This window comes from Diplotaxodon limnothrissa, linkage group LG19 (genome assembly GCF_057381915.1).
Source record: "Diplotaxodon limnothrissa isolate DT_005_m linkage group LG19, D_limnothrissa_male_GT1.1, whole genome shotgun sequence".
Lineage (NCBI taxonomy): Eukaryota > Metazoa > Chordata > Actinopteri > Cichliformes > Cichlidae > Diplotaxodon > Diplotaxodon limnothrissa.
The window spans coordinates 9390943-9417445 of NC_140614.1; the positions used below are offsets into that span (position 1 = coordinate 9390943).

Consider the following 26503-nt stretch of genomic DNA (forward strand, 5'->3'; position numbering starts at 1 on the left):
TGGGAGAACATGAGTCTGAAGACCCGTTCTTTATTTTTTCATTTATAAGTCAGACAACTTTGAATTCTTTATGTTTACAAGGAACACAAGCTATTATACAAAGAAGTACCCACCAGCATCAGTTTGCTGTCACAGTGACTCTGTAGTGCATTCTTTTCCCATACAGTAAAAGGAGCAACTAAATCAAACACTCATTTCTCCTCTGGTTTGTAGAGCTGTTTAATTACCTGGATTTATCATCTGCCTCCCCCAGAATATGACAGATCTAAACAGGGAAATACATGTTTGAAAAAGAAAATATCCACAATCCTTATGATCAGGTATGATCTAAATGCACCAACAAAAGAAGATTCCAGCTAGATAACATCAACATTTACAGCAACATTGCAAGCTTACAATTTAGAATAATTCAGTGCATTTTAGGACCTTTTAAAATCTCAAAAATATGGTGGCCAAGACGTTCATATCAGGAGCACCATCTACTAAATTCAAATTTTTTAAATGACAAAGTGCATTCAAGATTGTACAGCTTTGCTGACAGCAGAACTGTCAACATATCCGAGGCACATTTTATTTGGTGCTTTACACAAGGGAGGGAGAACTGAGGGCGCTACATCCAAATGCACTTCTGACAAATTAGCCTGTAGGTGCTGATAAAGTGATTGTTTTAAGGTGTAACTGGAGACTCAGGCAAACCACACAACCCAAACTTGTGTCTCTAACACAATTACGAGGTTTCATTAATAGACGAGACAAACATCTCTAAAGCTCCAAAACTTGCCAACTGATACCAAAAATTGTTTAGATTAGGGGAGAAAATGAGAAATAAACGCTACAAACCAGAGGTGACGAGTCTACATTTGCCTTTGGGGTCAAATGTGGCTGTAGCACATTTTTTTTTAAAAGAACGCAGACACACGTAAGCTCTCTGAATGGAAACCCCACCTATAGACCATCTTTTTACATTTGTTAAAACACATTTCAGAGACCAGATGCTTTGTTGCCTTCCTGTGCTGAGCTGAGGCTTTGTTTTTCTTCCAATAAGCATCCTCTGAGAGAGAACTACAGCACGACAGCAGATGTTTCTAGTCCTTTTTACAGCCTCCGATGGGCGTGCAAAACCTGGTCTCTGGTCAGCCCTTCAAACCGAGCCAGAGGTCATCAGTGAGCCTGGGAGACGACGCTCTGGCAGCGCGGGCAGAGGCAATCCGCTGAGTTGGCGGTGTAGCGGCGACACCGTGGGCAACGGGCAGCAGAGGTGGGCGTCACTGCGATACTGTAGGCGCTCTCCTCGCGGATTACACCACCTGATAAAACACAGACAGATTCTGGTGTGAAACTTGAAGATTTGCAGGTCTGTGAATGTATAGAAATGCAAAAATCCTGTCAAAGCAGTTTGAATAAAAGTAATTTCAACACCAAAATCTTACTTTATGTGACAAAGTATAGATTACTATGGTTGCATACTACAAAAAAAGGTAAGGCATTGCTGTGACAGCTATCAGCTGCTGTTACTCTTATCTGGGAGTTTTAGGCTGAAGGTCCTCACCCTCCAGGTTGATGAGGAAGGTGCCATGGTTCAGCAGAGCCTCCGGATCCAGGTCTCGAGGCATCTTTGTGGCCAGGTTGACCCGAGCTGCCATCATCAGCTCAGCCAGCTGGGAGGTGGTGGAGGTGGGCTCCTCCTGGAGAGACTGGAAGTAAAGTGGATGATGGCAGGAGTAAGTATATATATATATATATATATATATATTTTAAAAACTTCAAGTACAAAGTAGTGCACAGTGTTTCACAAATCAAAAAATGCACGAGTGCTAATATGAGGCACCAGAAATACAAGTTTTTCAATTTCAGTGCACAACAGCAGCTGTCCCGGTAAAGGTAATGTCTGTAATTGTAATTAAGCAAAGTGACACGGTAGCTTGTAAAATCAGCCAGATATTAATTGATATTTAAATTGGATTTCAGTCCATTTATGACTTAAAAAAAAAGCTGGATGGGTTTTGGTGATGATGGGCCAATCTTTGCTCTCCCATTCTAAGTTGTTTCGTGAGTACTTCAAACGTTTTTCCAAACTCTGCTCAGAATGAATCAAGATGAGTGAGAAACTCAGACAATTAATTTTCTCACTGTTATGCTTGAGACGGGTATATTGGGAAGCGTTTATCATGCTTAGAGTGATGCAACATCTTCCTATCAAATTCATTAATATTTCTCTTCTCTCTGCTTCAAGGTGAGAATATGAATGAGACGAGGAGAAACTAGCATCATCATAAATAATGTTTTGACGTTGGCAGACTCTCACACTAAGCTGTAATCAGACTAAAGCAACTAAATTAGCTGATTAACTAATTTATGATGTATATATTTATAAACTTAAATTTATGGATGCATTTATTTGTAACATTTTACAAAGTTACAGCGCGTGTGGATGTTCACCTGGGGGGGTCTTCTTCCTTTAAAACAAGTTTACTAGTCTAAATTTAATTGATTAAGAAATGAGTAATCATGGACGTCCCTTCACTCCGGCAGCCGGCTTCTTTCACAGCTTGCTGAGCTCAGCAGGTTGTTCACTAACACCTACTATCCTACACCAGAGGGCTAGTACTAGTGCAGTACACTACAACAGATGACCCAAATACAGCATCTCTAGGTCAGTTTAAAGTCTATATCTATTTCTTTGTTGTTAACAAAACCAACACAAAAACAAACCCATGGGAGTTTCTGTCACACAATCCTTCTGCACTGTCGCACACACTTCCGTTCAGTTTATATGAAGAGCCAGCTTACCTCCATGAGTTCGAACAGGAGACCTGGCTCGATGGCGACAGTGAGGTCGTACCTGGCGGCGTTTTTGCCAGGAATGGAAGACAGGAAGGAGTCCCTGATGGCACACGCTCCTTCCACAGCCTCCTCTAATCCTGGTCGCCGCCACACAGAGCTGCTTTTAATCCAGCCACTTTTAAATAATGTCTCCTCTTCTATTGAAACACAGAAAACATAGAAAGGCTGTGGTGGAGAATGCATGCGGCAGTAAAAGAGTAATCACAGAAAATCGAAAGACACGTACTGTCATGTCCCGGTGCGTGCAGGTACACCTCTTCAGCCATATGTGGCAAGATCGGAGCGATGGATCTCGTCACGCCATCAAGAATTTCCTCTAAAACCGTCTGGCAGGATCTTCGACCCAACGAGTCCTCTGCATCGCAGTACAGTCTGACCGACGGAGAGACAAAGACATGAACAAAGCTACTGGAGGCAAAGGAATCTTTAACATGTTCTGACATGTTACCTGTCCTTGATGATACTGAAGTAGAAGCTGGAGAGTTCTCTGGTTATGAAGGCCTGCAGCACACGGATGACCCTGCCAGCATCAAACTCACTGTAGGCGTCCGTAACCTGCGAACAAAGAGACGTCAGCAGGGGGCACAAATGTGCTCGTTTCATTAGTTGGATGGACTACACCTTAAACACACCTTGATGCTGTACTCGCGCAGCAGGTGTAGCATGTACTGGTCGATGTAGTGCATCTGTTTGGGATCCACAGCCTGCAGTCGTGGGTCGAAGCCCTGCAGGTTTCCGAGCAGGAATTTCAGAGTGTTCCTCAGCTGGAAGGCAAACAACAGCCATGAGAGGAGGTGCAGCAGGTGAGATGAACGTGGCGAGCAGATAAACTGCACCTTAAAGTACCTTACTGATACTGTCCCGGGCTGAGCTGAGCGCAGAGGGGCCAATCTGGACCTCAGAGAAGACGTTCGACTCTGCCACCCACCAGCGGAGCACGTCTGCCCCGTAGGCCGGCTCAGTGGGGCCCTGGCAAAGATGACAGGTTAGAAAGTTTCTACACAGAAATGCAAATTTATCTTCTCAGTTTCAGCTTCATTTAAAATCTTTTTTTGTGTGTTTTTTAAAGTGGCAAACAAGGAAATGGTAAAATCAAAGAATCACAATTGGAAATCTTTGATGCGTGAAGTCCTATATTTGCAGAGTGTAGCTGACACAACATGTAGATTGTAGTGAACAATTTATTTAACTTTATCTTAATTTTAAATCTAGAACAGGTTGAAACGTCTTCATCCGTTTTACCTTCCCTCCATTAATGACCACATCAGGATCCACAACGTTGCCCACCGACTTGGACATCTTCTCTCCTTTCTCACTGACTGCAAAGCCGTGGACCACAAGAGACCTGCAACAATATTCATTTTTCAGACACTTCTTTCCGTGTATCATTATCATCTGTGTGGCGAGTGGAAGGCACGCTCACTTGTAAGGTGCCTTGTTCCGGACAGCCACACTGGTGAGCAGCGATAACTGAAACCAGCCTCCAATCTGGTCCTTTCCCTCCACATAAACGTCAGCCTGAGAGTCCGACTCCGCTGCAAGAAAAAGCTGAGCTCTGAGCTAAACTGTATAAAATTTGAGTTCAGCATTTAATGATTTGCAAGCTATTTTAAGCTAACAACAATAACACATTCTTAATAAATCTTTAAAGCCTTTACAAAGTAATCTCCCATGGGTCAATGAGATGATTATGGAATTTTTTAATGACAAATACATTGTTATCTAGTATTTAGCTAGCAATTTCAACTCCTAGCAAAACTTAAGCTAATAACTTCAGACTTTATTGATAATTTTAACTACGCATTTTAAATGACTGAAGCATGTTTAGTTAACAATTTATTTGCTAATAATTTCATTTCTTTATCCCTACATTTACATAACAGCTTCTCACACTATTTCAACTGTTTATCCAGTTATGTAGCAAATGAACCTTTCAACACTCTCAGTGTCCTGAATGTTTTTGAAAGGGAGTCATAAAAGGCAGGGTGCTGAGATTCATGCTGTGCTAATCAGTTACAATCTTCCAACTGAACAACATGTTCATCAAAAGTCACAGGAGCTTGCAAAGAAAAGCGTCTGGACTTCTTTAAGTTGCTTGAAGACGTTTCACCTCTCATCCGAGAAGCTTCTTCAGTTCGAAGGTCAAATGGACAAGACTCAGCAGTCCATCTGCATCTAAAGGTCAAAGGTCACTCTTTCAAGGATGCCAATGTTCACATTTTGGACAGAGAGGACAGATGGTTTGAAAGAGGAGTGAAAGAAGCATCTATGTCCACTGTGAGCGACCATCTTTGAACAGAGCCGGTGGTTTACGACACCAACTCTCTGCCATCTATAATCCAGTTTTGAGTTCCCTCCCCAGACGCCTTAACGCCCACTCACATCCTGGGCCATCTGACCTCAGGAATTCGCATGATAAGGTGGGGCCAGGTTTCACAATGAACACACCCGAAACTCTGGCTGATTGGGACCCACGCCCAGTTTCACACCTTGGCTCAGGCGATTAGAGGATCATCAGGGGGTCCTTTTGTCCCTCTGTGGGGGGTTACTCCCTCTAGGTTTATATCTGGGACTCTCCACCATTTGACCTTAGAACTGAACAAGCTTCTCGGATGAGAGGTGAAACGTCTTCAAGCAACTTAAAGAAGTCCAGACGCTTTTCTTTCCAAGCTCCTTAGACTACAATGACCTGGATGACTGAGAACCTTCACAGACATGTTCATCAAAAGACATCACTGAGTACTGGCAGTACTGAGGCACTGCGATGGAGTAGAAGGAAGAAATGGGTTGGCTGGTAAGTGATAACACATCTTTACCAAATATCCCAAAATATTTTAAAGGTAAAAAGAGGTAAAAAGTACAAGAGAAGATGGAAAGAGACAAAAAAGAAAATAAATGACTATAATACAAAGACTAGAGTGCCTGTCCCTGTAGCTGAACGATCGAACAACCTGTAACCAGAGATTTCTGGAGCCCAGCTGGGAGCCATCTGAGATGTGACTCAGGCTCAGAGTTTTCCTCCATTTCCTCTACAAATGACAACACAACCACACAGATGATGGAAAAACTCTCATACTTCAGCAAATAAGTGTCTATTTGAATCTCCTGGAGCAAAACAAAGCTACTGCGCCATGTGGTAGTAGTTCAAAAATACCTTCAAAATGCAGACAGTTCAAAGTGAGCAGGATCCAACTCTAATATTGGTTGAATTGCTATTAAAAAACATTAACTCCACTCACACCCCTCGGCAAATTTTGACCCAAAATGTGCTGAATAATAATCCCCCACCCCATTACGCCACCTGCAGCCTGAACCATTGACATGAGGCAGGATGGACCCCTGATTTCATCAAATTCTGATCCTATCCCAGATATTTGTGTTTAACAGGTATACCTAATAAAGTGTGTAATTTCTGCTATTTCAACTTTTAACCCAGTGTTTAGTGAACGATTTCACTTCTTTATCCAAACATACTGTTTCCATACTATTACCAGTTTTAACTTTTAGTCATACTTATTAACCGGTTTTCATTTTTTCCTACTTCTGACCCTGACAGTGAGCAGGAATTTCTTCCAGTTCTAAAAACAGATAAATAAATCCAATCACCTTGTCCGGTATCTGTGATGTGCTGACGTTTGCTAATCCAGGACTCCGACTAGCCCACTTTCACTAATGATGCTTTGCAAAGCAGCTTACCTGGCATGTGGGACTACATAAAGTAGCTTCAAGTAGCTTTGTCGCTAATAAAACTAATAACAGGAGGTTTGATTAGAGGCACCTGGAAACCTTCAGTCACAGGCGTGTTCTGCTGCTCTGAGACGATCATTTTCAATGTCCTCGGAGAGGTTTTTACAAAATTAACAAAATCCATTAATACTTTTACATGATCTGCATAACAGGACAAACTGAAGAAACTTCAAATGTACCTTCGAGCACTGCTGCCCACGACGCTCCACTGTCAAACCAAATGTCCAGAACGTCTTCTCCACGAACGTAATCACTCGCTGCACCTGCTTTACTCTGAGACAAATATATATATTCACAGAAAAACTGTGATAAGTTTTACATTTACGAGAAAAACATCTCAAATATTCTCTTAGAGAAAAAAAAAAATGTAAAAAACATTGCCAAGAGTAAAGCCATGTGCCCTTGACTCCCTATGATGCCTTTAAAATCATTAATGGATATGGTTTCAGTTTTTCCTTGTCCACAGCATGTAAGAAAATGCTTTTCCCAGACTTATCAAAGTCCAGCCACCATTTGAAGTGTAGCTGGTAACTTACCGGAGTAGAGACAGAAGGGTGTAGAGCTAGAGTGGAAATTTACCCAATATTGGTTTATAGATATAGATAAGAAGCATATGCACGAATGACACCATCATCAGCACAGAGGTGTATTTTTGCTTAGATGTCCTTGCAAATGTCATTAATAAAAACGGGTCCCAACACGGAGGCCTGTTAATCCAAGAAAAATCTGATTTACGGCCCCCTGTGTGGACACACACTGGGTTTGATGCACCAGTAGGTTTGCTCCTAAGCTTGTACACTGGTTTAGAAATAGAACCCAGAAGGGCTGTTACACTGTTGCACATTTTTCCTACAGTTGTTGTAGTTTTTACAAAATGCCGTTGCCTAAAAAGTGGGACGGCAAAGTTAAAAATGCTTGAGGATGGGAAGGGATGCCTCTGGCAATGACATCAATGATGGATGACAGTGAGGACCCTGTTATCAGTAATATCTGATTGTTAGCTGTTTCCACACATTAGTTTTCGCACCTTCTTGAGCACCTCGGGAGGCAGCAGAGTCTCAATGGGAAGCTCCCACCAACAGTCGCTGCCCTTTTCTTTGAAGAGCTGTGCGATGTGGGACACAGTGTATCTGTAAAGGTCAAAGAATCACAGATGTTTGCCAGTTTGTAAATACTGTTTAAAAAAAAAAAAAAGAAAGAACAAAAAGAGAAATTTCAAGCATACAGTAAATATGTGCACGCAGCTGTTGGTGTGTGTGTTTTATTATGAATGCGTTTGTTGGCTTTACTTGTTGATGAGAGCCTCTCCACTTTCTTTATGGTAGAAGACGGGGATGGGGACGCCCCAGCTGCGCTGCCTGGAGATGCACCAGTATGTCCGTCTGTCCAGCATGGTGAGCAGGCTGCTCCTGGCCGACTCGGGCAAAACACGCACCTTCTGCAGGGCCTCCTGCAAAATCCCACGCACATACTTCTTTAGACAAAACTGGAAATGTGAAGCACTCTCGCTCACTGGAAGAAATGAAGTGTCAGGTACAGACGAAAAAACTAATCTGGTCCAAATGATCTGAATGTCTTTTACCTTTGCTTTGTCTTTGAGTGACTCTGTGTTGATGAACCACTGTTTGCTGGGTCTGATGACTACAGGTTGCTTTGTCCTCCAGTCATACGGGTAACTATGGACGCACTGCTCCTCCTTCAGCAGAGCATTGCACTGCTTCAGCATTGAAATCACTGAGTGAAGCAAGCATCAGATACATCCATCATCAAACAAGAAACAAACTCATTTTCAAAACATTTTTTTTTATCTTGATTAACAATATTATTAAAAAATTATTTCTTTTTAGCAGCCTGTAGAAACCCCACGTTCTTCCCTCTTTTCCATGTTTTTATACCTTTATCATTTCCTTCTGTCATTACAGAAAGCTTCTGTAGTTCAGGTCCAGCTAATTCATTGAATGTCCCATCTTCATCCACCATACATTCCTTTGGTAGAAGAATAATGTGCACAAATACATCAGGTTTTATCATATACTGTAGCCACATTATTCATCAAACATGGTCCACACTGTTAAATAATAATCTCCTTGCATGTATATTGGCTATACTGATTAATGAAAATCCCTTTTTGTATTTTATTTGCTTTTTACAGATTTCAGCCAACTCACAAAGCTTTCAAAAGTCAAAACCTAAGAAATTATGTCTGTGTGTGTACAAAAAGAATTATTAAAAACATAAATACATTTCCAATTGGATTTTTTATATATTTCTGTATTTTCACCTTAGTTATTTCCCCAGAAATATGTTTTTTTCTGTATTTCTTCCTACTTTTGGCTCATTGGGGCCTCCATATACCCACAAGTTTTTTCTTGACTGTTGGGATTTTTAGTTTTTACACACAGAACACACCACAGGCAGTTTAAACTGCGAGGCCACACTGTAGTCCTCCATCCCATGCGCCGGTGCCGTGTGAACCAATCCAGTTCCCTTCACCATGGTCACGTGATTAGCTGGCAGCAATGGCACTTGTTTGTCAGGAATCGTGGGATGTTTGCAGATCCCACCTTCAAGCAGGGAGCCTAGGAGAGGAAAAAGATGGAGAAACAACTCTGCTCGTCTTCTCAAACTTTGGGGCAGGGTCCACTGATGGGACGCAGAAGGAAAAATACAGAGAAGAATTTCATTTCCCCAAAATTCAACCTGGATTATTTTTGTTAAAAGCTCATTTCTACTGCAGGAAGTATCACGTCTGCACCTGGTAACGTGATGCTTCAGACACTGTGTGTTACCTGTGAAGACGCCTACAGTCTGCAGGTCTGTGCCCAGCAGTGCTGCTATGCTGGCCGTCCGCTCAGTTGCTACTAGAAACTTCTCAGAGTTGTCCGCTCTCTTCACCACAGAATACCTGCAAGCAAGACAGAAAACAACTCACTCAAAACCCCACCACGCTATCCACGTTACTGACATCATAATAATAGTGCCTGGGTTAGACAATGTTTGGTTTAAAACAAACAAACAAACAAATACACTCTATAGTTATGAAATGGAAACGCATCTCTTAGGTTTAGGTAATAAAGTCATGATGACATCTTATAAACTGAAACAAATCGTTTGCTTTTTTCACGACTGTCACATTTTGCAATGAGACCAAGCTGGACGAGTCTCCAGTGTGTGGTGCTGTTCCTTACTGGGCATTTGGCATGTAGCAGACAGCCTGGTTAGCAGGAATGGTCCAAGGCTGGGTGGTCCACACCAACACGGAGACACTTTCCATCCCTGCACAGACACACACAGTCAGGAGATTTCATACCAGGTGAAAAATGACTAAAAGCTTTATCCACATGTGTGCTTCACCTTCTTGTGAAGCGATCTTTGGTGGAAGCGTGACGAGGGGGAATGTGGCATAGACGGCTCTGCTCACATGCTCGGTGTTGTACTCCAGCTCCGCCTCTGCCAGAGCTGTTCTGTAAAAGTTGCAGCAATAGATTCAAGATTAGAAGAAATTATTACAAAGATGTAATAACTGCAATAAACTGCATTACCCGGATGAAGGAGACCAGAAGACAGGCTTGTAGTCCTGGTAAATGAGCCCCTGAAGAACAAAGAGGGACAACCACATTAGACCATACACTGGAAGCTAAAGATATCTCAGTGAGTCCCATTTTGATGTTTAAATTAAATAAACGAATTCAAAAATAAATAAATAAATAAAATGTTCTCTGACTGGGGTTTGGGGGTCTGTTAATCCAGCTGACACAAAGAAAGCCTGGTCATGCTGAACCTGCTTTGTAGGTACATCACTCTACTGTGACACTGCCTGATGCTTAGATCAGATCATCACCCACCTTACTGTGCATCTCTTGGAAGACTTTCAGCTGAGCAGCCTCGTAGGTGCCATCAAAAGTGTAGTAGCACTGATCCCAATCAGCCATCACCCCCCAGCGCTGGAATGCAGCTTTCTGGCGGGCTATTGCTCCCTCTGCAAACTCCCGCGCTGGATGAGACAAACCAAACAGCAGCTGCATAAAATTTGAATAAAAGTCACCAGAAAAAGCCCTCTTTCTACTTCCTCCTTCTTCTTCTCACCTTTCTGTCTGATCTGCAGAGGACTAAGGCCGCTCGTCCCCAGGTCTCCCAGAGCCTTCAGCTCAATGGGGAGGCCGTGGCAGTCCCACCCTGGGATGTAGTGCACCTGCCGCCCTCTTAGCATCTCAAAACGGTTACGGATGTCCTTCAGGATCTGAATGGAATAATAATTGAGAAGCTAGTAAATATTTACAAATCATGAGGGCAGGAATAAATACGCCGTTGTTCGCATCCAAAAGTTCCGTCTTATTTGTTACTTTCACTATAGGAGGAAGAGTAGGTGAAATATACTACCGGTACTTCCATGTTACTCTAACCTTCTCAGTCTCAAATTCCTTTGGAAGGTATTTCCTTTTAACTGGGCTCAGACAGAGTTCCTTTAACAGAATAAAGTTGATGTCTTTTGTTGTAAACCAATTATCAAAAAGGATTCTTACTATGCAGAGACATCCAGGAGAAACCTTGGAGTACAAAATGTTATCTTTAACAGTTGATGTTTAAAGGACTAGTATAACTTTTATAATGAACAGTGACCCAATTTTTGGATTTAAAAAGGCTAAAGGTGGGTCAGGGTTGGTTGGCAGATGGTGTTAGCCCTGCAACAGGTAGGTGATCTGTCCAGGGTGTGACAGCTGGGGTAGGCCCCAGCTCAACTACAATGCTGAATTGGATAAGTGAAAGAAAATGAATGGATGGATGTGACCTTATGTACAAAGATGCTTTTGTTTTCCTCGTAAAATGCACTCATTATTATACACGTGTTTTGTGGTATAACATTATATTTGCAAACCAATTTTCATTGGAGGAGGACTTGATGATAGAAAGCTGAAAGGTTTCACTTTTACCTTATTGAGAGCGTGTCCAACATGAGGGTCTCCATTAGCATACGGAGGTCCATCATGAAGGCAGAACTTATTCTTGGCCTTCCTCTCCCGCTGCCATGAGTACAAATCTGCAAAACCACACTCCTGCAAAAAACAAAAATTAATATCTATTAAATCTTGAGTGAGCTTTTCCAATATGTATGAAGGCATGATATAAGTATTTTATCACGTGTGACCAGGCTTAGTAATCCCATTCCTGTAACTTTTACTCGTGTGTTAATTTATAATTTTCTCAAGTCAAAATTGTTTTATTTTCTTCTTTTACTTCCTTTGTAAAATTTCTTATACTGTCTTGTGCTAATCACGTTACAGTAATCCCTTTAATATTTCATGAATAGCACTTTAAACTGCCTTGTCGTTGCAATGATCTGCATGTTTCAGCTCAAAATTGAAATCAGGACTAGTTAAAAGTAACAATGATATAGCTGTCAGCCTGAACAGTCATGCCGAATTAAAGACTAAATGCTAAACAAAAGTATAAACTATTCGTCTGTTGTAGTTTATCGAAACCACTTAGTAAGCGACATAAAACAAATAGAATTTAACAATTTTTGAATGAGATTTCGTTAGCCTGCTGTACCTGTTGTATTTGGAGTTCTCGGTCCAGAAGCTTCTGTCCGGTCAGTTTCATCGGGAACTCGGTCTTGGGCAAAAGCACTGAATCCCGGTACAGTGCGTTACCGGAGCCGTTCTCTGCGGGCTGACCATTAACTTCACCCGAACCGGTACCGTGACAGCGGCGGCTGGAGGTGCAAGACCGAGCGCCGTGCAGGAGGAGACCGCCTCCCCGCTGTGACCTCCGTGCCCATCGCACTAGCGTCTGGCTCCCCGCCGAACTCCGGCACAGCATCCGCAGCATGGACAGACGAATAGCTCTGCGGCCGAGCTGCTAACTCGCAAAAACAGACAGCTTTGTTGTTTCTGCGTGAAGTTTCCGTGTTGTTTTAGTCCGCCCTTCTGTATTAGCGTGCTCTGTTTCCTTCGGAAGAAATACAGGAGAGGACAGCTACGGAAACCCAGCGGGGTCATGGGTGAAGCTTTCGCATTTGTGACAGCGAGATGCCGCCGTGGGCGCTGTTTATTTTGAACCATGACAGCAGAAAGAAAGACATTGCTATAAATTATTACGCGTAAATTACTTTTCATGTATATAGAATATGGAGTGGTGCTCATCACTTATGCCTCACTGGGGTTCAAATCTTGATATTTAGGCCCCTTAAAGACCTTATAGTAACTTTTTACTCCAACAAAGCACTTTGCTCTCAGACTGCTGGTTTACTTGTGGTTCATAGCATATTTAGACGTAGAATGGGAGGCAGAGGCAGAGATCATGGGGGACTCCCATGATCCATTGAGTGTTTCCACAGCAGTCTTTGTGTTTTCCTTCCCACTGTCACAAAAGTGCTTGTTTATAGGGGTAATCTGATTGTTGTTTTTTCTTTGTTTGTTTTTTCGTATTTTGTAGGGTACTTACATTAAAGCTTGAGGCAACTGTTGGTGTGATTTAGTGCTATATAAATTGAATTGAATTGAATTCAGTCTGGGGCTTTTCTGTGTTGAGTTTGCATGTTCTCCCCATGTCTGGTTCTCTTGTGGTAATCCAGCTTCCTCCCACAGTGCAAAGACATATAGTTAAAGGGGTTAGGTTCATTGGTGATTCTAAGATTGATTATAGGTGTAAATGTCAATGGTCGTCTGTTTCTCGCCCAGAGAAACAGACGACCAGAAGTTAGTCATTGTGAAAAACTGGCGACCCGTCCGGAGTGTACTCTGTCTCTCGTCCTATGACAGCTGGAATAGGCTCCGGATAGATCTATCTGTTTATAGATAGATAGATGTAATTATAATTTGTGTGTCGTATTCACCTTTTCCAGTTGAGTTTAGTACTATGATTAAAAAATAGTCTGTTTTCTGTTACATAAAATGTCTTTTTTAGAGGGTGGCCTCTCAGCAAATCCACTGCTGAACCAAGGCGTTTTAACTCCTCTTTCAAAAGCTACACTTCCTTTACGCCAGCTTTCTATTGATTGACTCCCCCTTGCAAACAGAATGTTTGAACATCAGGCTAGATGACTGGGATGACTATTTTAGTGCTGTTTCCTCTCACAGGAGCTTTGATTATTGCAGTATTATATATTTATGTACATGAGAGAAAACAAGGAAACACAACAAAAGTCCCCCTTTAAAAGGAACCAAGCAGAAACTGACCTTTACAATGTACCTTGTGTGCGCTTGTGTGACATGATGAGTGAAGTGTTTTTCATGCAAGAATACAAAAGTTCTCAGACTTGAGGTCCTCGGATTTGCTCATTCAAAAATTCAAGTAGAATTTGGGAAAACTTTACCTACAAACCTAAAGAACCTAAAGTAATTATGAAACTGGGAATCTCTTCAAAATAAATTATAATAAACATACATGACCATAATGACTCCAGAAACAGGAAAGTTACTTTTTGTCAGAATTACGATTCAGCCTCAGTGACAGTCTGCATACTGTATTACTCCCTGATGTTACTGTCAGGGCCTTAGAAACTTGTTTTCGTCAAACTGGCTTCTTTTTTTGCTTATGTTTCACAGTGAGACTATAACCTGGCAGGACTCAATGCATCATCAACAGCTTGACTGGCAAATGAACTGAATGTGCAAAACACAGAGTGTTGCCTGTTGCCTTTTCTAAAGCGTGCCTTAGCTACAGCACATAGAAGAGATTTAAACAGCTCTGAAGTACAAAGCATTTATGTTGGAGCTCTGCACGACCTGCTGGTGCCAACTGGCTGTGATTTCTTGGGCCACATGAGGTTTGTTCTACCAGATTAAATTCAATAAGTGATACAATTATGACACATAACTTAAAGATTCAGAATGAGAAGGAAAAACTTCCTTTTACTGCAGTACAAGCAAGTTTTTCTTTCTCATTCTGAATCTCCACGGGTGCTGAACACACTGAACCTTTTAATAATCTGGTTAATAATTGGCTCAAATAATAATCTTGTGTTTATGTTTCATCTTTACACAATGTAATCCCCACATATGAAATGGTATAACCTCTAAATAATGTGTGAGGGATAAATTAGAGTCTGGAAGTGAGACAAAAAAAATTGGTTCTTGTCATTCATCTTCAAACGGAATTTAATTTGACCTGCAAAGATAGAAATGGGGAGCCTGGAGAGCCTTGTTTTAATCACTCTATTGATAAAGCTTTACTGAGCTATTTCATCTAACGCTCTCCACTCAAAGAGAGAACACTGTAAAATCACGATCAATGCATCAAAGACCACATAGAAAACAGGGAATAGTGCAGTATTAGTATGGCAGCTATATCTCTAATTTATTAAATATGCATTAAGTAACTTTGCTATTCATTTGTTTTTATTTCTTATCCGGTTTACTATAACGCAAAATGCATAATTTGTAGCTAAGTAAAAGTAAATAACATTTGTTGCAGAATGATACATAAAGGCAGGTGTTTTGGCGTGGTTGATGACGTCACTGGGAGGTATAAAAAAAGCAAAGGCTTGGTCTCCTGTTCCATTCACGTTTTCTCTACCAAGAAGAACAGAATCCCATCCATCATGAAGAAACTGTGCGTCGCAGTTTTGCTGCTGGCTTTCCATCTCACATCACAGGTCAGTTTGATCCGTGCCTCCTTTTTTTGTTTTGTTTCTTCATACTTTCACCAACCTCATCAACTGTGGCCAACGGAATTTGTTTACGCATGAAACGCTGTAATGGCGCAGATGAGCTAAATGTTCAATTAGGGATCGAGGTTAAAACGTTATGCTTGGAGTGCATCTACGACCTCGTAATTTTAGGGGAAAAGTCATGAATATAAAAATCAGTTTGTCCCCTACAGAACAGACGGCGGCAATAAGGATACAATGGCAAACTTCTAGAAGTTTCGGGCTAGGTCTTGAACAGAGGCTTTAAAGCGCTTATCTTTTTTTTTTTTTTTTTTTTTCCAAATCAAAATGGAAACGAAATGACTGAATTTTGATTAACTTTCTCCCTCGCACGTTAAATCCTAGTTTAAAAATGAAATCACCCGGACTGAATCATCTTAATTAAATACAAATGTGTTTCAGGTGGCCCTGGCGAATAACGCCACGAATCCGGACAACACAAACATCACCACCCCGAGCTCCACGGGGGCTTGTTGTGGGGCTACCGCCGCCTTCATGGTGCTGCTCCCCCCGCTGGCTCTGACCGCTCTTCTCCTCCACCGGTCCTGATTGAGTGGACTGACCGCGCTGGACACAAAAGCCAGCACAGGTTACACTGTGGATCCAGTGCTGGCTTAGTCTAATTACACTAATCTCTCAATCCACCCACCCACCCACTCAAAAACAGCCAAAAACGCGTTTTGGAATTACATTTCAAGTGCTGGGTGGGAAAACTTGTCTTAAAAGGCGACGCTCACTTTCAAGCATTCTGCTCTTTCTCTCCTCTGTACTGGCTCTGCAAGGACTCTGAAAACTTTGGCACCACACCGGCCCTTTTACTCCTGCGTGCAGTGGGAGAACACCTCAGACTCGTGTAGTGACCGTCTTTGATTCTGGTTTCATTCGCCTGAACGTGATTTGTAAATGAGCTAAATTGTGACCACTGTACTTTCAGGGTGTGACTTGAACTGTTTATTTTTATGTAGATTAAATAAAGCTTTAAATTGTGAGACCACATGACTGACCATCTCGTTCCTGCTTTGAGTGTTTAAAGTTTTCAGGGTAGACTGTAGAGCCATCAAATTAACACTGAATAAAGCTGGCGAGGCTGAGAATGAAGAGAATCAGATCAAGGGTCCACAACTGATGCAGCTCTGCTTCAAACTCCAAGGCTCTTACTTGGTTTTGGATGAAGGGGAAAGAATACGCTGAAGGGGTGTGGCCTAATTCTCAACTGGCTTTAGCTGCAAGTTTATTTCGGTTTGGTTAAAGCACAAATTACATCTGGAGTGTGTGGGGTACTGCCATTTCAGAAGTGGTTTTCTTCATCCACCATAATCTGGCAACAGTATCTCACAAAGCAAGACGTTGGTGGCATCTTAATAACTGACCAAGAGCAAGTAAATAAATGAAGGGCTGCCGAGGCCTTCCTCCACCTATTGCAGGGGCTTAGCCATAAAGGAGCCGCCTGCTTATCTGTGAAGGTCGGTGGCTGGATGGAATTCACCTGAGACACCCCCCGATTTGTGTGGGAATTTCCCCCTTTGATCACGAGACAAAGGCCGCATTGTCCAGCTCATTCTCTGCTAAACTCAGATCAGGACCTACTTCAGGTGCTGCAGCTTCAACTGCATAAGCATTTTTCCTTGATCTTCACATTTTCTCATCTTCCTGCTTGATAATCCGAAACCCAAAGAGGCCACATTCACCACTGAGGTATGACCCCTTAAGTCTCTCATCCTCCCGTTTCTTACCATCTGGAACAAAAGCAGAAACCTGAGTTCAGGTAAAGTGTTTGGTCACTTGTGGGAAAGGTGGGTGAGGGTACATGAAAGAAGGGAGAGGGGGGAAAGGTGAAGGACAAGTTTCAGAGTTGAGCCACTTCTCCTGTTCCCAGGCTCTTTCTGAGCAGCAATGTGCACTCAAAACTTGAATGATGAAACAAATGGAAACCTTTGAGGCTGAAAAATGACAAAAACGCGTCAGGACTCAAAGTACTGCTGTTCCTTCAACAACCGACTCCAAATGTGAGTCTTTTCCCATAAACCCCCATGTTTAAATGTCCAATTTTAGAGCAGAATTAAACATGCTTACAGCCTGGAACAAAAACAAGGTTTTGGTCTTTGGCTTGTTATATATGATAACATTAATTTGTAACGTATCTTTAAGCATCTTTTGTTTAACTCTGTGTGTTGAATACCAATTGTTGGTAAGGTTTGGAAAAGAGTTACCATCAGGCTGACAAAGAAAAGCAGGAAGTGAAACAGTGCAGATGATATCATCAGTGTGATGGCTGCTCTCTGAAGCATGGATTTACTGTTAAAAGTAAGTGAAATTGATACATGTAGGGCTGTAAGTACTTGGACATTGACTCGATTTTTGTCATTTTTCCCATTTATACCTCCACATTGGATTTAAAATCATGCAATAGGTGATTGAGTAACTGAAAAGATCGGATCAGATCAGCAGTTATTGTCTCGCTTGGGAGAAATTTATCTTGGACAAAGAGGGGAAACACGTCATATAAGATAGCACACATACATTCACAGTTTCACCAAAAGCCCGCTCTACTGGTTGGATGTCAGGTTTCTGACTTGGCCATTGAAGAATATCCCATTTCTTTGTACCGAGAAACTCTTGGGTTGCTTTTGCAGCAGGATTTGGGTCATTATCCTTTTTCCCCACGAAGCACTATGAGATAGGTTTTGCACAAAACTTTTTTAATTTTGTGCAACACATTTTAAAAACTGGAATGTTAATGTAATTATGTTAAAAAAAATACACATACTCTGTTCTGGGTGGACTCTGTGATTACTTTTCTTTTACATGCTGTGAGAAGTGACCAGCCTGATGAGTGAAAGTCTTCCTTTTAAACAAGGCATTTCACACCATGATGCAACTGCATTCTGGCAGAGAAAAGCCCCTCAAGCTGCGCCTTAAAAGTGGCAACAGATATGAGAGCTAGAGCCCAGGAACAGAAGGGCTTCACCCACAGTTTGAGCAACCACACAGCCGGCCCAGCTCTTCACCTGAAAAAGAAACCAGCAGAGGGATAATGGTATGATTTGCTATGCAGTTAATTGCACTAATCCAAAACCAAGAAGCTTTTTTTGCTAAATAAAATTCTAGTATTTTATTTGGATGTTACATAGCAATAATTCAGTATAAGAATACTTTATTAATCCCCGAGGAAATTATGTAGTGGTTGTGGTGCTTGTGTGATGCACCCATATTGTGTAAAAATGCAGTTTACTTAAAAAATAGATAGTGCTAGTTGATAACTTAGATTTCCACTCATTATACTAAATGTGGTCACGTCTCTCTTAATAAAGAAAGAAATAATCGTGGCAGCAGCCCAGCAAATTGAGACTTCAAAATGTGAGTCCACAAAACAATTGATGGCCCAGTGGCTAAATCAATGTTTTATATACAGTCTGTTGGTGACTCACCAAGCCACCTTACAATATTGTATTTCTGAATTTGATATTGACCTATAAAAATGTCCCCTCACTACAAATATTAACGAGAAAATAACATACTACACGAAAACCGTAGCCATACAACCTTAAACCACCATTTAACAGCGGTGTGCGATATTTACAGACAGGCAAGCAAGTGCTTCCTCCTCTCACAACCAAATAAGTAAATAAATAATAAAATGAAATAAACTGTTCCTTATATTCTCCAGTCTTTAAAAAGAAAAATTGGTTAGATATTTCCTATATTAGTAGACAATGCCGAGTGGTGGATAATTTTTTTAGAACCACTGCTTTAGCAATAAAACACTATGCAAACACTAGGCCATATGTAAGAATAAGATACCACCCTTTCAACTCATTCATAATAGTGACTGCCACATCTTATTGGACTATTGAACTTCACACGTAATGGGCATGAGACTTTAAAAAAAAGCTTTCTGTCGTGCTTTAGAAGGTTAAAATATGTTTTTATGCATAATTAGTGACATTTGGTAAAGAACAGAAGAGGTACACATATGAAGCGATATTTATTCTTCCTCTGAGCCCCCAGCAGCATTATAAACACCCTCTAGTGTCTGGATGTGGAATACTGCTGTATAATAACCAAAATTTATGATAGTTAAAAAATTGTTTTTTTGAAAAAAGTCAACTTTGGTTTAATATTTAACTTAATTAATTCGATTATTCTCATTCTAATCTTACGGATAAAACTAGAAACAAAAGTACAGCTCCATTCAGTATTTTCCAATGACACCACAAAAATGGTTTGCCTTTACCATTTGACTCAGGTAAGGTTTCTGTTAAAAAACAACTAATGGTGTCATCGTGCCCTCTAGTGGTGGCGAGCTTTATAAAACAAAACAAAACAAAATACAGCATGCCTTTTAATATCGCTTTCACACGATGCAAGAGATTACCCTGCAGTATACCCACAATACAAACTTTAGGGGTACCTGTTTGTATATTTTTTTAATAACCCTAACCCTATTTCCTAATTTATTCCTACAGTTGGCGAAGATGAACTGATTAAAGATCTTATTTTAAGTCTATTGTTTTCATTATTTGTGTTGTTATTCACATTTTCATTTTAGGATACATGAACCTCATCTAAACAATCTGACAGGTCAAATGTATCATTAAGAGTGTAAAACATTAGCAGAAATGAAAACTTGAAGTTCCAGTTTATAGTATCATTTAAAGTTTAATATTGATCTCCACTATCCCATGTCCAGTTCTGCCTCATTAAAGGATGTAGAAACTTATCTTATACTGTGATTACACATATTTTTGAAGTCTAATCATCATCATAATAAATGTGATATATAAGGTGCAAAGAAAGAGGTCCTGTTTGTGATTCTCCTGTGAATGTACAAAATCCTACCACATGATAACAACACTAACCAACACAGTCACGTGTTCTCAGTTTGCTCAAAGTTAAGTCTCGCCAGAAGAAACTGAAGAAATTATTAAATTAGTCTTAGCCCCGCACTTAAATGAGATTGAAATGATTATAATATTTATTTTCTATTTCCCATTATCTGACGTGCTGTGATGCAGGGGTGATTCTAGGATCAGAGATTTTGGGGGTGCTGAGCACCCAGAGAACTGCTCAGCCAGGCAAGATAAACTTTACTCGTCACGATGAGACTTCTTCCCTGTCTCTGTCAGTCCCTGCATCCTTAAATGTCTCCAGTTGTCCCAAGTTCCCTCTGACTGTCTCCTTGGTGCATTTAAACCCCTGTTCCTCCCTGTCCTCATCGTCTGTTGTCTTCATCTCCGTTATCAATCATCATAATTTTACCATCTCTATGCAAGTCTGCAAATTTCTTTATTAAATCATAAGATTCTTAAATTCATCAAGTCTCTCTGTGCCTGGGTCCTCGTCACAAAACATGACATCACTGTTTTGTACATTTTAACACAATTTAATCCCCACATTTGCAAAACACTTTTTTAAAAGTCTGTGACAAAACCATCAAATCAGATAAAGGTTATTTAAATGCTGCAAAAGAAGAATGGATTGGAATTAAAAACAAAAAAACAAAAAAAAAACACACACACATCCTAACCTTAATTACTTTACTGGGGGAAAATGATGAATGATGATTATGGTGAGTAAGAAGTAAACTGAGTGCATTTTTTGGACAGAGATTCACTTTTGATGTGTATGTATAATACAATACAGATATATAAAAATACACTCCAAAAATAGAGTCATTGAAATGTACAAAATATTGATAAAAAAATATATATAAAAATGGAGGCAACTTTGCCTATGGTACAATGTATGAAAATATCTTTACTGCAGATACTACTATGGCTCTGCAGATTTATTTCTTTTATTTTAACCTATGTTGCCTCACCTTGAAGTTGGCAAATCTGTCTATCACTTTTTGGTGGTCAACTCTCTCAAGCAGTTTAGCAGTTCATTTTGCCTGTCACTGTTCCCTGTCTGTTTTCCTACCTGGTTCTTCCTGACCTTGCCCTTTCTCCTCACGTTCCCCTCTTTCCTCTCTCCCTCTTTGGACTGACAATCATACACAAATAGATTGTATTCAATTAGATGAAAAAATGACATTAATATGAAAAAAAAAATACTATTAAGATCACTAATAAAAAAAAATCCTCTCTCAGTGTACTCTCAACCAAAAGGCAACCAAACCATATGTACATCTAATAAAAGATATAAATATTGAAACACTGATCCAACATTATCCTTTATTGACGGATCATTTATTCTTACACTTTTACCTGGGTTTAATGTCGGCACATATGACAAAATAACCAGCTTCTCTCATTCCATTTAAAACAGGACAGTGGTAACAACTTTAGGCTACGGACAATTTTAAGTTTTAGATTTTAAATATACATTTCAATGGGAGCAACAGGACGGTCAAATGTCGCTGATTTTACTACAGAGCAGGACTGATTGTAGGGTAGAAAACATCGTGGAAAACACGTTTCCAACACTGCAGGTTACCTGGGTGAATCAGCTAAAAAGAAACATGTTCTGACTCCTACCTAACTATATAAAGAGTAACTGAAGGTTAAATGTAGCTAATATGTCCTGTTTTAAGCCAGGCACTTACACCTCTGCTCCGCTGTGTCTCAGCCACCATGCTCTGGCAGCAAGAGCGCTAGAGCCAGAGTAGGGGAGAGTAGTGATGGGTCGTTCGCGAACGAAATGGCTCTTAGAGCCGAATCTTTGACGTGGACGATGCGAGCCGGCTCCTTATCGCGAGCCGTCACGTGGGTTTGTTTTTCTTTCTCTGAGCCTCTCTCTCGCACTTTTTTTCCGCTTCACTCAGCACGTGAGCCTTGTGCTTTACGCTGGGCAGAGGGGGGGCGGTAGTTACACTCAGTAGCACAGGAACAGAGCCAGAGAGAGAGAAAGAGAGGCAGGGACAACAACATTAGAAAGGTATAGTAATCATCCACAACTATTTTCGGTTGCAGATGATAAAGGATTCAGAAAGTTTATTCATGCAGGTCCATATGACAGAGAATGTGCATCTTCTGTTTGTTTTCATATTATAATTTATATTTAATTGTGTTGTGGTTTGCAGTGTTTTGTGTTCTTTTCACTTTAAATTTGTAAAAGGAAAAAGCTGAAAATTTAAATAGTTAAAAGTTGAAATGTGAATAGTTGATTTTTGTATTATATGATTTATTTATTACATTTTATATGGAGTGAATAAATAAAAGTATATTTACGGTGGCCCCTAGAGACAAAGCACATACAAACTTCAAATCACGTATGAACTCTGAAGCATGTACAAACTCCAAAACACGTAAAAACATGTACAAACTCCAAAACACGTAAAAACTCCAAAACACGTAAAAACACGTACAAACTCCGAAGCACGTAAAAACTCCGAAGCACATAAAAACTCAAAACACGTACAAAAGACAACAGAAGTGCTCCAGGATGCTGGGCGCAGTGTTGAGCCTTTGTTATCTTGTGGCTACACAAGCCAGCAAGTACCAACGACCGGATTTGGTGTGTGGTAGTAACAGGTAAATGAACTTTTTTTTAAATTATTTGAATATATATGAGTGCCTGTGTATAAATACACAAACAATACACACATGCTTTCAATTGTGTAATTTAAGTGATCTAGTAGCTCTGCTTTGGAAGTTCAGTTCATGCTAGAAATGTGTTTTGGAGTTTGTACGTGTTTTGTCTCTAGGGGCCACCGCATATATTTATATATAAACATTAGGGGTGCAACGATACACAAAATTCACGGTTCGGTTCGGTTCGATACTTTGGTGTCACGGTTCGATATTTTTTCGATACAAAAAAATGTTCATGCATTTTTAATTTGTCATTTATTAAAATTATAAATATATATTTTAACTCAAAAGTACAGTTTTTGAATTTAACCCTAACCCTTGTGCGTGTTTTTTATTTTGACAGCGAATGCGCACCTGCGGACCACTTATGTGCAGCCCTGGTTATTTAGCTCATCATATTGCAGCCACAGAAATTCTTTTGTCCATGAAACCATAAAGCTGCACTTTCTTTTTGCCTCATAGTCTGATTTGTCATAACTTCTCCGTTTTGTGGTAAGCTTTTCTTTGGCTGTCACTTCTTCACCCTGACCTGTCTTATTTGGCTCAGCAGAACTGAAATGCTTTTACACGCACTCACATAAGCTCAGCGATTCTCTGCACGATCAACCTCTCACATGTTTAAGCTTGCTGCGGGAGATTTCACTTGTCATGTTTGCATAGTAAGCTAACGATTAATAAGACGATGTCAGAGGAATTGGTGCACAAATTATCATCACTCACAAATACTGTATGCTTTTTTTTTATTTTTAGTAGTGTGTCACACAAACAACAAATATTGTCAAAACAGTAAGAAATATTGGATAATTGGAGGTGAGCTTCCCTCCCTCCAAGACATCTACAGGAAGCGGTGCCTGAGGAAAGCGGGGAGGATCATCAAGGACTCCAGTCACCCCAGCCATAAACTGTTCAGACTGCTTCCATCAGGAAGGAGGTTCTGCAGCATCCGGTCCCGTACCAGCAGACTGAGAGACAGCTTCTTCCACCAGGCCATCAGACTGCTGAACACTTCATAGACACCTCAGCTTCACTACTGGAACTTCAACATTATGCACTCCACACTGTATATAAATGCCACTTGTTTTGCACATATTCAACTCTGTATATTTTATATATTTTATTATTATTATTATTATTTTATTTTATTTTTTTACTATTTAATTTGTAAAAATGTGTATACATACACACACACACACACACAAACACACACACACACACACACACACAGACACACACACACACACACACACACACGTAGGAAAATATTTAGTATACACATCCAGAAATGCATACACTATTATATATTGTACATATATTTATTAGTTTCAGGTTGGCCATTCTTGTATTTTGCTCGTTTGTGTTGTTGTGTTTGCACATCTCTGTTGCTTGTGGGGCTCGCACACAAGAATTTCACTCGCATGTGCTGTGCCAGTGTGCCTGCACATGTGATGTGACAATAAAAAGTGATTTGATTTGATTTGATTTGAAATATTGGGGGGTGCTTTGATTCATTTTAGCCCCAAAATGGGCTAAAATCGCTGTGATGTTTTATCTGAAATTGTAAAACATCTGAACAATCATGATCCAAAACGGATAATATTCAAATATTAATTTTGAGGAAACTGCACCATGTTTTAGTTTCTTCTTTTCGTTTTGTCTTTTGATGAAATGGAAATGTTAAGTTTCGTTTTTCATTCGTGACCTATAAAAACAGTAAGTGTGCCGCTCTGACCGTGTCAGTGTTAGGGTCATGGAAGCAGTACCACAAGAGCAACGGAGAAAGCGGAACTCCGTAAACATGCGTGTCGGTGAGTATTTTAATACACGTATTACTTTAAAATAACTATACTCATGTGTTTAATGGTGTGACGGTGCCATGATGATAGCTAATGTTAGTGCTGATGTGAGCTTTGATGTTGTGTTTCAGGGACGATCGCTGCTGTTGCAGGGGGAGCAGGTAAGGCTTTGGACGGTCTGTGTGGTCACCGGGGTTCAACCTACCCACGGTATCTCTCTGTTATGTTGATCCACTACCCTGCAGTCAGGAGAAGCGGTCACACAAAGCTGGGTGTCGGCTTGATAAGCTAACCCAGGGCTTGATTGGGGCTGACGCAAGGATGGATTTTGGCAGCATGTAAACAATTTGCCACCAACACGGAAAAGAAAAATGTTAAGGAATAAAGTGAAGTGTAAGAATATAGATTTATTACTGATGCGCATCAGGGAAAGCACTAAAACTTTAGAGTTTTGAAAAACTTTAGTCCGTCCTACTGTCTGCACTCCGAGGTCTGAGGGATTTTCTATGAATAGTGACGCTATTTTCAGAAAACTGAGTAGTTAGCAGGCGTTGTTTCATACCTGCTGATCGTTAATCATAACTTGAACCCTGTGTGCGCCATTGTAATTACAATGTAATTACACACTCTCACACTCTGCTGTGTTCAGTATCTGTATAATGTTTTTAACCTCTTCATATTTTTAGTATAGTTTTCTCTTTCTTTGTAAAATCAGCCCTTGAGCTGCCAGCACGCTTACACTTCCCAACAGCACCAGCCCTTTTACGTGAGCGAGCAGGGTGAACCCTGGATACACTCAGTTTCTTTGATAACAGCTTCATGTGACCACTTATCTGGATCAAATCCAGATAACTGAAAGATACCAGCAACCTTATTTTAACATGTAAAGTGAGCCCAGGATAAGATGTAATCCTGCCTCGTACCTCAGGCCTCTGCTTATATAAAAACTTTTTACATGGCATATCATTTGTAACAGTCACACTGATGCTGGTGTTCTCGTCCATGTGCAGTCGGTGCAGTGGCCTTGGCTCCTGTTGCTCTGGGGGCCGTAGGTTTCACCTCAGCTGGAATAGCTGCAGGCTCCTACGCTGCAAGCATGATGTCTGCTGCTGCGGTGGCTAATGGAGGCGGAGTGGCAGCAGGAAGTATGGTGGCTGTTTTACAGTCAGCAGGTAGGCTTGTCTGACTTTACTATAGTCTCATTAATAGTGCTGTACACATTCACTTTATTAGGAACCAAAGCAAAGGTGACCTTTGCTCCTGTTGGTGGTGACCAGTATATGGCTCGTAAAACTCTGGCTACTCAGGGACTGAAATACAAATGACTGATAACATATTTACAAATGATTCAGCTTAAAGCCTATTTACAGACTTAAATGGAGACGGCCTTAGTGTCAATAAGATCAGTTAATTGTTCCAGCCTGTGTTGTGTTACAGGACTAAGCTTGTGGTGCGATTAGACTAAGGACTATAATCCTGCCACACTTTGAACTCTTTTATTATAAAGTGTAGTTTTATTGCCCTTGCACTGAGTATTGTCCACATATACAGACATCACATTTTGGGATGTCTGGACCAAAATACTAAATCTTGCTCTACAAGGGCCTGATATCTGCTTTCGAGGACATTATACTGCCACTGTTCTATCAAAATTTAAAATGAATGTCCTCATATGTGGACATATGTGGATCTCATTTTTCTCAGAAACAAAAATTCGGTAAAAAAAAAAAAAATCTGGTAATTCTTTGTTTTTAAATTCATCAGGTCCCAATCAACCCAAATAGCAAAGAAAAATGAAAAATGCATGCCATGAAGGAGTTCGGGTCTTAGGAGATTAAAAGGGACTTGAACATGAGTGTGCAGCTGGCAGAGCCACAGAAAGGACATGTTGCAGTTATGTCAACACTGACCCAGTTCTGATAAGTTTGCCAATA

At 40.6% G+C, this 26503-nt stretch overlaps 1 protein-coding gene and 1 long non-coding RNA gene across 2 annotated transcripts; one reads left to right on the forward strand and one right to left on the reverse strand.

Annotated features, from left to right (window-relative positions):
* Nucleotides 1-4: 4 nt before the first annotated feature.
* Nucleotides 5-12538, reverse strand: iars2 (isoleucyl-tRNA synthetase 2, mitochondrial). Its single transcript, XM_085342408.1, has 23 exons — nt 12142-12538; nt 11523-11645; nt 10678-10831; nt 10437-10585; nt 10134-10183; nt 9946-10055; nt 9780-9867; nt 9381-9496; nt 9001-9170; nt 8487-8577; nt 8174-8325; nt 7881-8041; nt 7619-7721; nt 6771-6864; nt 4268-4379; nt 4087-4189; nt 3691-3813; nt 3477-3608; nt 3293-3399; nt 3071-3216; nt 2791-2981; nt 1550-1694; nt 5-1307 (listed from the first exon to the last, which is right to left on the reverse strand). Exons 1-23 carry the CDS (start codon nt 12418-12420, stop codon nt 1162-1164), a joined length of 3045 nt encoding a protein of 1014 aa, XP_085198534.1. The 5' UTR covers nt 12421-12538; the 3' UTR covers nt 5-1161.
* Nucleotides 12539-15147: 2609 nt separating this feature from the next.
* On the forward strand, nt 15148-15897 carry LOC146611680 (uncharacterized). The gene is made up of 2 exons (XR_014904946.1): nt 15148-15187; nt 15644-15897. It is a non-coding gene; the product is annotated as an uncharacterized LOC146611680 (long non-coding RNA).
* Nucleotides 15898-26503: the final 10606 nt, after the last annotated feature.

Excerpts from the sequence above, each read along its gene's own strand:
- iars2 (XM_085342408.1), bottom strand. The coding sequence starts at position 12,420 with ATGCTGCGGATGCTGTGCCGGAGTTCGGCGGGGAGCCAGACGCTAGTG. Across the intron at positions 9,868-9,945 it reads AAAGATCGCTTCACAAGAAG|GGATGGAAAGTGTCTCCGTG; the intron begins GTGAAGCACACA and ends GTGTCTGTGCAG. Across the intron at positions 8,578-9,000 it reads CGCAGTTTAAACTGCCTGTG|GAATGTATGGTGGATGAAGA; the intron begins GTGTGTTCTGTG and ends CTTCTACCAAAG.